Here is a 13,291-nt window from a genome sequence, read left to right on the forward strand (position 1 = left end):
GAAAAAGGCTTTAGTATAACACAACCATGCGCACTCATTTACGTGCCGTTTATGGCTCCTTGTGTGCGCTACAATGGCAGCGGAGTAGTTGCAAAAGAGACCATGTGGCCCTCAAAGCTATCTCACCATTTATGGAAGAAGTTTGCTGACCCCTAGCCTAAATAATAGTGTGTGCTCGGTGAGTGTTAGACATCACTGTCTATGCCAATATGTATCTGCAGGAGAGGCTTGTGTGCATGTAATTCCCAACGCAAAAGACTACAAAACTCTTGCTTATGCATGGGACTTTCCAGATACAAAATAAAGAAACAGGACCCTAAATGCAGTGGCACTAGCCCAAGATCATTACCTAATTTTTGAGACATTCCCATGATTATATATCACAGAAAACAAAACTGTAATTCTCAAACTTATCAATTCACCTTAACCTTTTATAAGAAATAGTTTCTATGTTATATAGTGTGTTTGGAAGTTTTTTACAGAGGAGGGGTATATTGGCAGAGGTAGTCCATAAAAGAAAATAAATGATGGGGTACTGCAATTCCAAAAAGCAGCTATAGCACAATAAACTTATATTCCAAGTACCTGGAACAAAACATTCGTGTAAGAATTGGTTGTGTAAGAATTGCTTGTAAAATATTAAATAGGAAAATGTCATAATTTAGAAAGCTATTTATAACTTAAATAAATATCCTGTACTTAATTATGAAACTTATCAGCCTGCCTGCCTTCCAAAAATCACACATAGGCCAATAAAAACAACAGGTTAGAAACAGGGAAACAGGTTTCTGTCTCACTGATTATGTAACTTGGGATAATCTCCATTTGAAAATGAAGTAACATATCCATCCTTTCATGTCTGAAAATTAAAAATGAAACATAAAAATGTGATGTTCTTTAAAAAAAAAACAAAAACAACTCCATTAAATCCAAAATACTCATTTGTAAGGAAATGAATAAGGAGAGAAGGAAAAACACTTAAAGCCCAAATTTCCATTAAAAATTTGCTACAGGAGGCACCATGTCGGAGGCAGACATGGTTTCTCTGTAAGTCCAACAAGTTAGTTCTCTATTAAAACATACTGTCCGGTAAGATATAGAGCAACTGACATTTAGAGGTCATACTAGATGGAAAGTAACAGCTTATATACTAGGTTACTAAACTAGGCAAGATGCTCCGACCCACTACAGACTAGCGGATTATCTCTCATCTCACACTCACTCCAGGGCACAGGCTCATCAAATTTTTCTCTCCATGTCGACTTGGCAGAACATGTGTAACTGAATTCCAGAAAGCTAAAAGTACTTATAACACTGTTTTACTATTATCTTAGTTAATAACTTTATTTTAATGTTTCTTAAAGATATCATATTAAATTATTATAAACTTCTGCCAAAATAAACAGCATATTCTACAACTCACCGTGGCCACCACAATATATAACGTCAGTGTGAAGTATAATGTTCTTACCTTGTTCTTCACTTCCTTCCTTACAAAGACTAGAGCTCTGGCCCAGACTTAAACTGATATCATCAGAAGTCTTAGCGGTGTCTGTATCTCCTACGAAGTTAAGAGAAACATGTGAACACATTATATTAAAAGTAAAGTCTGTACAGGGTGGCATAACAAGGAAGGGTATCAACTACACTAGTTTACTATATACTATACTAGTTTAAACTAACCCCTACAAGAGCAGGTTTTGCATACCACGGGTTACGATAATGGATGACGCACTGTAACTAATGGGAAGCATCACGGATTATGAGACCACATCTTTATTCTCACAGCACTATAAACCAAATAATACAGAAAGCTTCATATGGTTAGCTGATAAAACTTTCTTTAAAAAGAAGCACTTTCTTAAAAGAAATGGAAATTATGTAATAACAAAATAATATACAGTTCCTTCCCCAGGAAAATTATAAAAATTCCCCTAAAAAAGTATAGGGCAAAAAAAATTTGTCTGAAATAGATGCAAGTAAAAGGTGTATGTGAGATGTACAGACAACATTTTCCCTCTTTTTTTACCATCTTATTTGTACCTAATTTAAAGGTTTAACATTAAATTAGTCGGTTTTCCACAAATCTCACCAAAACCCAAGAAAAGTCCTTCACGGCAGAAACTTTCTTATATACCACAACCTATAATTCACACAATGTAATGCAAATATTCAAAGATGTCTGTGAGATTTGGATGGTGAAAGGAGAATTCAATTTAAATCAAATAACCTTTAACATAAGATACATAACTGCATCTACGAATTAATTTCAAGAATGATCTTTCATGACATGTGAATATATAGTATTCCGTTTTCTTTATTACGTCAAAAATGAAATGGAATGTCACAGGCAACTTTCAACTTAGATTATGTCTACCTTTAATAGTTGCTGCTGTTCCAAGACGAGAGGAACCAGATCCAATCTGAAAATATGATATTAAGGAAAACTAATTAAAATGCTATGTCATTATCAATATGGCCTAGCAAGATCATCAGGCTAAACAATCATATTATCAAAACACGCTATCAGTCACTTGTATTGAAAGATACCCGCTGGGCATGCTGCCTCAGAGCCACGTAACCTGTTTGCTGCGGCACATTCTGCACGTCTGCTGTAGATGTGCTGGGGAACGGAGTCCCTCTGCTTGCTCAGGACTGACGGGGCCCACAGAGCGGAATGCCTCCTCCAACACCCAGCAGTCCACGTCATACAATTACTAACTTTTTTTCATGCTCATATTATAAATAAAAGCAAAACCCGGTGTTAAGTCTATCTGAAAGTCTATCTGAAATAAATGTAGATTTATCAGGGCATGTAAAAGGAACAAAACATTAACATATGTTACAAACAGCAACCTAAATCTTACTGTCAATTGTTAGTGTAGCAATATGTACTTTCCTGACTTCTAGACAAAAATAAGTACTTCTTTGCAGACCACTATAACATATTTAAAAAGAATAAAACACTAAAGGATCCAAGTAAAGTAAATGTTTAGCATGAACTATAAACAGAAAACTAAAACCTATTGAGCTTTTAATGCTTATATTCAGATGATATAACACGTCCCTAAAATCTCAGCCTTCATTCATTATACTACCATAAAAATCATACAAACAAATACCATAAATTCCAAAAACACATTAAGGAAATCAAACATAACAACCTGACAGTTACTAAATCCACAAGTCTTAGTTACTTTCTATAACCTGTTTTCAAGAGGATTTAAGAAGAACACAGTCAAGCAAATTTAGTATTTTAGAATAAAATTAATATTCATATAATATTTTGTGTTTTACCAAATCCTTTCTTTGTTTGTTTGTTTTATTTAAGATTTCATTTTTTAAGTAATCTCTACATCCAACTGGGGCTCAAACTCACAACCCTAAGATCAAGAGTTATACATGCTCTCCTGTCTGAGCCAGCCAGGCAGCCCCCAAATCTTTCCTTTCTTTGATTCAACTGATAGGAGTAGACAATAAGAAACTTGCTCAAAATATAAGTTAATAAACTGAGTTTGAAGGGGCACGAGAGTCTTTCTTGATCTGGATGGCAATTAAAGGGTGTATACATATGTAAAAACCCACTGTGCTGTACGCTTAAGTGTATACTATGCTATATGTTAGTTTTATGTCAATGAAAATGTCAGTAAAAACAAACATATACAAACAGGTTAGAACTAGAGCCTTTTGATGTGGCCAATTAAAAAAAATGAGTTTTGCAACATTTTTTGATCACTTTATTAAGCTTGATGCTCCTGATTTTTCCTAAGTTCTGCTTTCAATTAGCCATAAAAGGCACTGCAACTAAACAGAAACAAGCCAAAAAGCATTTTACTACAAAATAAAATTTCATGCTTATCACACCTGGTAGGTAAGTTATGGAATTAATATACACTATTTTTCACTAGAATAATACACATAGCTTCCTAGACAAAAACAAACAACAAAAACAAAAACAAAATAAAAACAAAAAACAAACAAAAAAACCCATTTTTATAAGCACACCCTCTAGAAACTTAAACCTAAAAAACAACTTTTTTTTTTTTAATTATTTTTATTAATTTGACAGACAGAAATCACAACTAGGCAGAGAGGCAGACGGAGAGGAGGAAGCAGGCTCTCTGTGGAGCAGAGAGCCCGACGTGGGGCTCGATCCCAGGACCCTGGGATCATGACCTGAGCCGAAGGCAGAGGCTTTAACCCACTGAGCCACCCAGGCGCCCCTAAAAAACAACTTTTGAATACTGGTATACTAGTCATTTGCCTGCAACCACAAAGTGTTCCCTTTTCTTTCCTTAACAAGCTTCCTACTTTGTTCAGGGGTTGGGTGTGTATCTTTTGATCTATGAAAAGTGGGTCCTGGTTTTGGTTGGTGAATGTGTGAGAGTCTTCTGGTGGGCTTCAGGGAAAGATCTCTGCATGCCTGAGAAGATGACAAGCAAGCACAACTCTGCCCACACTGCTGCCTGCTTCTTACCTTTTGACAGGGTCATGACTGAAACTGTAGTGCTTATCCCACAATCTGGAGGGAAAAGCCAACCCAAGACCTAACATGACTGAATGGCTGAACAAATGGCCCACAGCAGCCTTCAGTCTTGGAGGACAAACACAGACTCTCATTTCTTTGAGTCACTTAATTAGTTGAGTTCTATTACTTGCTGACAAAGCATGCTTAATGGATACAATGGTGGTTATATTTTACTCTTCATGCTTTTCCGTATTATTTAAATTTATCCCCACCAAATATAAAAGAGTCAGGACTATTTATGTCTGAAACAGAGGACTCAGAATACAGTACATCCAAATAGGGGAATGCATTCCCCCAAAATGTCACTGTAGAAAAACACTGAATGTCATTAACATTCATGATATATTCAACAAAGAAAATCAAGTTCCAAACAGCATGAACACTATAATCCCAACTTTTTAAAAAATGGTTTTTGATTACGACATTAGGGATGATTTTTATTTTCTTCTGTTTGCTTTCCCTCAGTAGCTATTTTTCTAAAAATGAACACATTTAGAAAAGGAAAATTTTATGGAAAAAAGGTGTTCTGCACCAACCAAAATGGTTCAGTTGTTTCTTCTCTTTGGTAAGTGCCACAGGAAAGGTCAGAAAGGATTATGGGTGTCAGAGAAGAAAAATTCTTCCAACTAAATAACAATCAGGCAAGGCTGCCCTCTCCACAAAGTCTTTGCCCCTCCTTCTAGCTGGAAACAATTATTCTCTCCTCTAAAATCATTAGCCCCTTTTCTGTACCATTCTTATGACAATTACTACTCTGTACGTTAGACTTACATTTCCTTGGTAACATACATCGTATTTATAACTTTGGTTACTTACAACGCATCTACCCTGGCACTGTAAACTCTGTGATGGTAAGACCCACTCCCCACTCCGTTCAAATAAACTGACTTGAAAGCTACTGGGCACTAAAATATATGAGGGAAGACAAGGGACAGAAGGAGAGGGAGGTACAGGGTAATAAAAAAAAAAGAAAAAAGAAAGGGAAAGGAAACAGAATAGAAGATGGAAGGCAGAAGGGCAGAGGCAGCAAGAAGGAAAGAATGATAATGGCTAAGACACAGTCACCATGCTCAAATTCACTACCCAGTATAGAAGACATTACATAAACAACTATGATAATGTATAATCAGTGTCATATAATAAAATATGGACAAGAAGCACAGCATGTCTACTGGTATATCTCCACCAATATACAAAAAGGCTGACTCTACTTCTTCACTTCAATTTCCCTAAAGGGGAACAGTAATTATGCCACGCATGTATTTTGTTATAAATGGGATAAAACTAAAACACCAAAATCCAAGTAACACAGTAACTTCCAATATTTGCCCATTTTTATTCAAGAGTTAATATTTTAAGGAAAATCAAATTGGGTATGTTGCATATTTATGTCCAGACAAGCTTTAATGATACTCAGGATGGGAGTCCCTCCCTCAAAAAGTAGGCCAAGTTCCAAGAGACACGATGCCATGGTAGAGCTACCGAAGATGGCTGGCTACTGCTGCACCCTTTCAACTGTCCTACTGGGAAAAGGGAAAAAAAAAAGTTTGGCTCTCCAAAAGATTGTGGGAAAAACACACACTTAACTCCCTCAGTAATCGGACATTGCCACCATCTGTCAGTATGGACAAAGGCCAGTGTTAATTAAGCATACAAACACGCAGCCATATTTATTTATTTTTTTTTTTTTAAAGATTTTATTTATTTATTTGACAGACACAGATCACAAGTAGGCAGAGAGGCAGGCAGAGAGAGAGAGGGAAGCAGGCTCCCTGCTGAGCAGAGAGCCCGATGCGGGACTCGATCCCAGGACCCCGAGATCATGACCTGAGCCGAAGGCAGCGGCTTAACCCACTGAGCCACCCAGGCGCCCCCACGCAGCCATATTTAAAGATTAAACCATTTCACTTCATTAAGAGACTGGGAAACCAAAGCCAACCAAGAGGATCAAGGATAGTAATACTTCTCTTTAAACTGCTATTGTAAAAATTGAAACTTAAAAGGTATGAATGTAAGTAAAATGTCACAACCCTTTGCAATAATGTTTCTTTTTTATTTTACTTACTTTCTGAGACAGAGAGAGAGAAAACGCACTTGGGCGGGGGAAGAGGCAGAGGAAGTAGGAGAGAGAGAATCCTGAGCTCAGGGCTCAATCTCACAACCCTGAGATCATGAACTGAGCTGAAATCAAGAGTCTGACACTTAACCAACTGACCCACCACCCAGGCATCCTACCACTGTTGTTGTTTTTTAATTCTAACATTTCCCATCGGCTTGTTACAGAAAGAAGACAAATTTAAGGACACACCTGTTCTACACCACATTTAATCAAAACTAAAACTGTGACCAAAAATTCATGCACTTTAAGTTTAAATCATGAAACACAATTCAAACAGAGGCAAATCTATCAAAATATATCAGGAAACAAAACCCTAGTCAAGATTTTGAATCACAGAATATGGTGTTTTCCCCAATATTGTAGGACTAAACAAGGTGAACAGTAATACTGTGGGACAGTCGGGATTACTACGTCTGCCACTTCATCATTTTGTTAAACGAAGAGCCAGGTCAGCTTCTATTATCTGTATAGATAAACATAATTAGCACCTGTTCACTGAAAGTTAACTATGCATGAGGCAGTCTATTGGACCAAGGAGGAGGGAGGAGAACCGACGCTGTGGGGGATTACAGGCTGCCACACATGATCACACACCGAAGAGTGAAGTGCTCATAAGTGCTCCCTCTGTAGGAGGAAGAGGCAATAGCACAAGGCCTCTGAAGATGCTGAGAAACGGGATGGTTGTAACAAAAGTTTTGAGTTAGGAGGAAGAGATCTCAACCCACAAGCAGTGTGGAACAGTAGAGAGACTGCACTGAACATCAAGAAGTGAGGTCCAGACCCTGGTAAAAACCTTCTACGTACTGAAAGGGCTGACGGAAGAACCCACTACAACCCGTGGTTAGCTAACGGACTATGACAGGACCTCTAAGATGCTCCTCTCTCCTGCTTCTCCAGCGTCACTCCAGCTACCTACCAGGCTCATCCGCTGAGAAGGCAAGCAGGCGTAAGTGGGACTTGGACTCGTGTGGGAGATGTTCAGGACGGGGGACAGAAATGCAGCTGTGAAGGCCCAGCTGGGGTTAGAATGACAGCACAGCTGGCGTCAGCCAAGTTGAGAGCAGATTTTCAGAGTTACCATTTTAAGTTAAACATTACAGAACAGAAAGACATTAAAATTGGCAAAAGAAGATCTGTATTCTACATCTCGCTCTAACACCAACACCTCGAGCAGCAATTCTGAGAACATTTTATTAAGTACAATTAACATACGTTAAATTAGTTTCAGGTGTACAACACACTGCCTCAACAACTCTATACGTTACTTGGTGCCCACCACAGTAAGTGTAGATTTTAAAGAAATTACTTTTTTTTTTTTTTGCCATGTTTAAGCTAGAAGCAACCCCAGACACCTATCTCCTTCCAATACCAAAAATGTGAAGGTAAATAAGAGTGCAAGCAAGGGTCTAATTTTGCTAAAGGCATTCACCACAACTATCATGATCAAAACTATCCCAGGCAATGAGCACGAGGCACATGCTCAGCAAAAATGTACTTAATGAATGTGAAAATTTAGTTAAAAATAAGAATACCAATGATGATATTATTAATAAACACTTAAAAACTTAAAATCAGCTTAAAAACCTAAACTTAATTAAAAACTTGAAATCAGCACGATATACCCAAACATCAACTATTACATATAGAATTACTTAAGACCACCTGCAGAAGGGAAAAATACAAAATAAAATCACAGGTTCCTACCTGGTTGCTTGGATCTAGGCCAGCGTAAGAATTTCTTGAACTGCAACCAACTGGAGGCGTGGCCTCTCGAATGAACTCAGACATTTCAATCCCTCCACCAGGATCACTGTGTGGAAAAAATGAGAAAATGAGAGAGTAATTGTCATTATTCTGCCACCAATGGTTTTTTATTATTTTTTAAGTTATTATACCTTTTTCTATAAAACTGAAAGGCTCTAATTTCTAACAGAGCAAACAGGATTTTTAAGAAGATCATTCTTCATTTGTAAGTCTTATAATATGAACTATTTTATAACCACATCACTACTTGAAAATATTTAAAACTCTCTCCCAAATGGTCTACACCTAATCTGACATTAGTAACTCACCTTAATTACAATTATAGATGCTAAATACAGCACATATTTTATGACATGTGCCATAAGGTCACTCTAGCAAAGACCTGATTTACCTTTTGTTTCCCAAAAGCACAGAGCGACTGGCCACGGCAAACACAGAAAGCAGTCAGATCTCACACCGCCTCTCTCCAGGAGCACAGTCTGGCTGAGCTGCATGACACTATGAGGAACATCCAACGGTCCGCCTTGTCAAGCTAACGCTGTCTGTATTTTTTATGTTAACAGCATTTAATTAGGGATACTAACTTGTTTTACAGAAGGAGAAAGCTAAGATTCAGATTTGTATTGAGTTAGAAGGCTTAAGTTTAAAAAAAATAAAATGATGTAGTAAAACAGGTATTAGAAAGACAAGAGAGAAGTACTAAGTTCGAAGAATATGTTGAGTACTTAAAGATAAGAGGATCTAAAATTAGGGGAAAAGATCACACCAAATTTCAAAAAACTTAGAAAGTTATAATAAGATTCCTCAGGAACATAACTTTTAGAATAATGCAGTCCTAAAATTTACCATAATCCCATTTTTTTACCCAAAGATTTTTTACTCATTCTAGCTGGTACATACAGAGGAAATATGTGATAAACTTTTAAGTTACTGTTATCAAGGATAAACGTTCCAGTATACATGCTAGAATTATAGCAGATATAAACTATCTTGCCATCCAGCATCTAGTTCAAACATCTGGTTAACAAGATCACCAAAAAGCAACCCAAAATTCTTCTGTTGAGCCACCTCATCCCAAACTCATATATGGTTTTGGGTAATGTTGACCATACACTCGGGTCTACGGGTGAGCGCTACTGGCCAAAGCCAATCAGCATGTTCCATTCTTTTGGTCATAGAACTTAGTCCTAGAACAGGCACTAACTCAGGCTTGTATGAATCAGGCCAGGAGTGTGCTACTATTAAGAGAGGTTATTTCTCTACATCTGCTAGTCTTAATGCTAGTATTACTGCTGAGAAGTCTTAATGCTGAGAAGATTTAAGGCCTGGCGCTGCGGCAGCCATTTTACCACAGTACGGGGGCTGCTGTCTAAGAAGTCCACCGGAAAAAATGGAGACCAGCCTGGTAACGGAAGCCAGATCGTGAAATGACTGACACTGCATCTTCCCAATTCGAAGACATCCCTCACACACAGACTTTTCAGTAGTGTGTGCCATAAATTCCCGTAAGCCTATTTCAATGAGGTAATCTGACAGCTGCAATCAAAAAATACAGGCAAAATAGAATTTGCTTACAAATATGCCTTCCATTTTTAAGTATTTATCACTACAGCTATTCTAGTGACTTTTTAGTATTAATGGTTTCATAACTATCATGTCCCCTTTTACTTCATGGGATCCCAATTCTAGGCCACCAACTGCAGTTAGTTAACTCATACTCAGTAAAGAAAATCAACTTTCTAACTTGCTATCCACTTACACAAATAAAATATACTGGAACTCAGTTACAAATCTCACAGCAATTCAGCGTGCAAATGTCCATGTGTGAGAGAGGTGCAACATGCTCGAGCTTCTTAGCTGTTTGGCGTTAACTCATACAGGACACGTGGGCCAGAATGAAAAATCTTTTTCTAATTTGGCAAAATCTTCAGTGTGTATGCAGAGACAGCTCTCACCACAATGAATGAGTGGTGAGTACTAGCCAGCAACATTCTCCCCCGTTCTCCAGAATGCATTCCCTAAGTCAGATTCCCGGAAATCAAAAGACGGAGAGTAAGGCAAAGATTAAAGAATACAATATTCAACCCCAGCGAAAGGATAGAGAGCCTCACCTTTCCTAGTTTATATACATCAGCTTTATTAGTATATGATTCACATATCACCCAATTTATCCATTTAAACTTTGCAAATCAATAGTTTTTAATATACTCATAAAGTCATGCAACCATCACCATAGTTCATTTTAGAACATTTTTATCACCTCAATAACAAATCCCGTTAGCTATTACCCCCTTCCCTTCCCATCCACCCCAGCCTTAAGTAGCCAGAAATCTGTTTTCTGTCTTTATATATTTGCCTATTTTGCATGTTTCATAGAAATGAATCATAATATGTATGTTCTTTGTGACTGGCTTCCTTCACTTAGCCTCACGTTTTCAAGGTTAATCCGTGTTGTAGCAACTATGAGTACTTGATATTTTTTATGGCCAAATAATCCTGCACTATACGGATAGAACACATTTTGTCAACTCATTCGTCAGCTGATGGACAGTATTGCCTACTTATAGACATCACTTCTGATGGCAAGTACCAATGATTACAATCTGAAGGTTAAGTTATTATAAATAACAAATAAAAGCAAATATTTACTAAGTACTTAATACATTCCAGTCATAGGGGCATGTGCTTTATTTGCATTTTCTCATGAAATCTCCTTCTAAAACCTAAGATATACTTATTCTCATTTTAGAGATGAAAAAACTGAAAACCAAAAAGTGTAAAAATCTACGGTCTCACATTGGTATATGGAGTTCAGGTGGGAAGGGAGGATACAAATAATATTTACACAGTACTCTACAATCTGTTATTTGTTTTCTCTCCCCCAAACAGCTGAATGTAGGTACTTACAGCCAATGAGAGAACTGAGACAAGACTTGAACACCTTGTCTGTACAGCTCTAAAGTCCACTCTAAAACACCAATACTTGTCTTTTAAAAAGAAAATAAGCATTAAAGTTTTCTTTCCATTTCAAAACCAAAAATCAACACCACTGTCTAAAACAGGGTTTTTTAACCTCAGCACTGTTGACATTTGGGGCCACTTCATTCTTGCTTGTGGGGACCATCTCGTGCACTGCAGGACGGTTAGCGTTATCCCCGACCGCTACTCGCTAAATGCCAGCAGCGCTTTCCCCTGTTGTGATAAACAAAAATGTCTCCAAATATTGCCAAATGTCTCTTTGTGGGAAAAATCATCCCCAGCTGAGAAACAACGATACAGAACTAGTGCCCAGGGGCCAACACTGAGTGGGCAGGAGGTATTAAAGGGAGTAAAAAAAGGAGGAATGAAAAAATGGATAGCTCCTTTTGTAACGAAATAATCCTCTAGCAAAATTACCATACCTCTCTTCTCTACAAATTCAAAGTAGAACTTTAGCCAGCGGTCACTGTCCTAAATATAGCTAAACACACAAAATGGCTGAGTAAGAGTTTCTTTATTAGCAAGACTTGCAGATTTTTGGCAATGGCAATTTCAGCACATACCTGGAAAGTATAGCAGTTTACAATTCTCACAGAAGCAAAGTGGTCTACTGCAGTAAGCAATACACCAAATTCAGGGAATCTCTACCTTTATGCCTTAATTTCCCCATCTGTTAAAAAAAAAAAATACCAGGTACACGGAGAGGCAGAAAAGCAGAAGGGGTCTAATCTGAATTATAAAGGAGATTTCACAAACCAGATTTGTTGGTTATTAGTATCATTAACTGCTCAGGCTTTAATGAGAAACTTCACAGCACCATTACAGTACTAAATTTGCAAATCTAATGTAGATCATGATGATGTTCATAAAAGTATGAATAGGTAAAAACAAAGTCCTTAAACAAATCTTCAAAAGATTTTCCCTAAAATTTACCCACATACAGTTTAAATGGGTCCTTAATTTACAGTATTTCAAGCACTATAGTCATGAGAAACAGAAAATATGGTCTCCAAAATATTTGTATTCAAATCCTAAAATCCAGTGTGCTAATTTCCTCTCCTGAAACATTAAAAAAGTAATACAAATATTAATGACTTTCACTCTTTCTCTAATAAAGATTAAATAAGGATTTTGAACTGCTGTACCAGAGCCGACAATCATAAGGCTCAAGGAGTCCTTCTGCGTTCATTCATGCAACAAACTGACAACTATACTGTACCAAGCAGAGTGATACTCTCTGGAAATGAAATTATTTTCCTGTCCATTTCTTCTCCTCAGAATGGAATGTGAGTCCAAGTGGGAGGGTAGGGGAAAACAGATATCAAGAACAAAAATCTACAAAAAAGATTTCATTTAAGGGTGAAACTTCAAAACACTTGAAGATTAGAAAAACACAAGGATATAAGCCAAACCTATTTTACTTTAACCACGGGCTAGAAGTCATAGCCTATGAAAGTAAAACTAGTATAAGGACTAGAAAGGAAGAAATAAAACTGTTGTCACTTATAGAAAATCAAGAAATACCTATAAAGTTGCAACATTAATAGGGAAGTTTAGTGAGGCTGCTGGATAAAAAGGAAACTTATATTTAAAGGAGGAAAAAAAACAGAAAGGGCAATTATGAAACATTTCTGTAATGAAAACGCTATAAAATAATTTGGCAAATTTAACAAAAGCTATGCAAGTCTTATGAAGAATAGTCTAATGAAGAATTGATATATCTTTACTGAAAGATATTAAAGAAGGCTAAGGAAATGGAGAGATTCAATATGGTAAAGCTATTAATTCCCAGCAGAGGAATCTACATATTCAATGTAATGTCTATAAAAATCCTAAGTTCTTAAAGACTTTGCCCAACAGGCTCTAAATTCTATATCAAAGAATAAAGAGCCAAGAATAAG

At 37.1% G+C, this 13,291-nt stretch overlaps 1 protein-coding gene across 9 annotated transcripts in view; it reads right to left on the reverse strand.

Annotated features, from left to right (window-relative positions):
* PCNX1 (pecanex 1) overlaps positions 1 to 13,291 on the reverse strand; it is a 162,405-nt gene that overhangs the window by 106,178 nt on the left and 42,936 nt on the right. For 8 of the 9 annotated variants that reach the window (XM_046007331.1, XM_046007330.1, XM_046007328.1 and 5 more), the window contains exons 3-5: positions 8,352 to 8,457; positions 2,378 to 2,423; positions 1,472 to 1,561 (exon numbers count right to left, since the gene is read on the reverse strand). In XM_046007331.1, the coding sequence (XP_045863287.1) occupies positions 1,472 to 1,561; positions 2,378 to 2,423; positions 8,352 to 8,457 (242 nt within the window). Of the gene's footprint in view, positions 1 to 1,471; positions 1,562 to 2,377; positions 2,424 to 8,351; positions 8,458 to 11,953; positions 12,063 to 13,291 lie in introns of those variants that run through there. The other variant, XM_046007332.1, reaches the window with a different exon arrangement.

Source organism: Meles meles, chromosome 6 (genome assembly GCF_922984935.1).
Source record: "Meles meles chromosome 6, mMelMel3.1 paternal haplotype, whole genome shotgun sequence".
NCBI lineage: Eukaryota > Metazoa > Chordata > Mammalia > Carnivora > Mustelidae > Meles > Meles meles.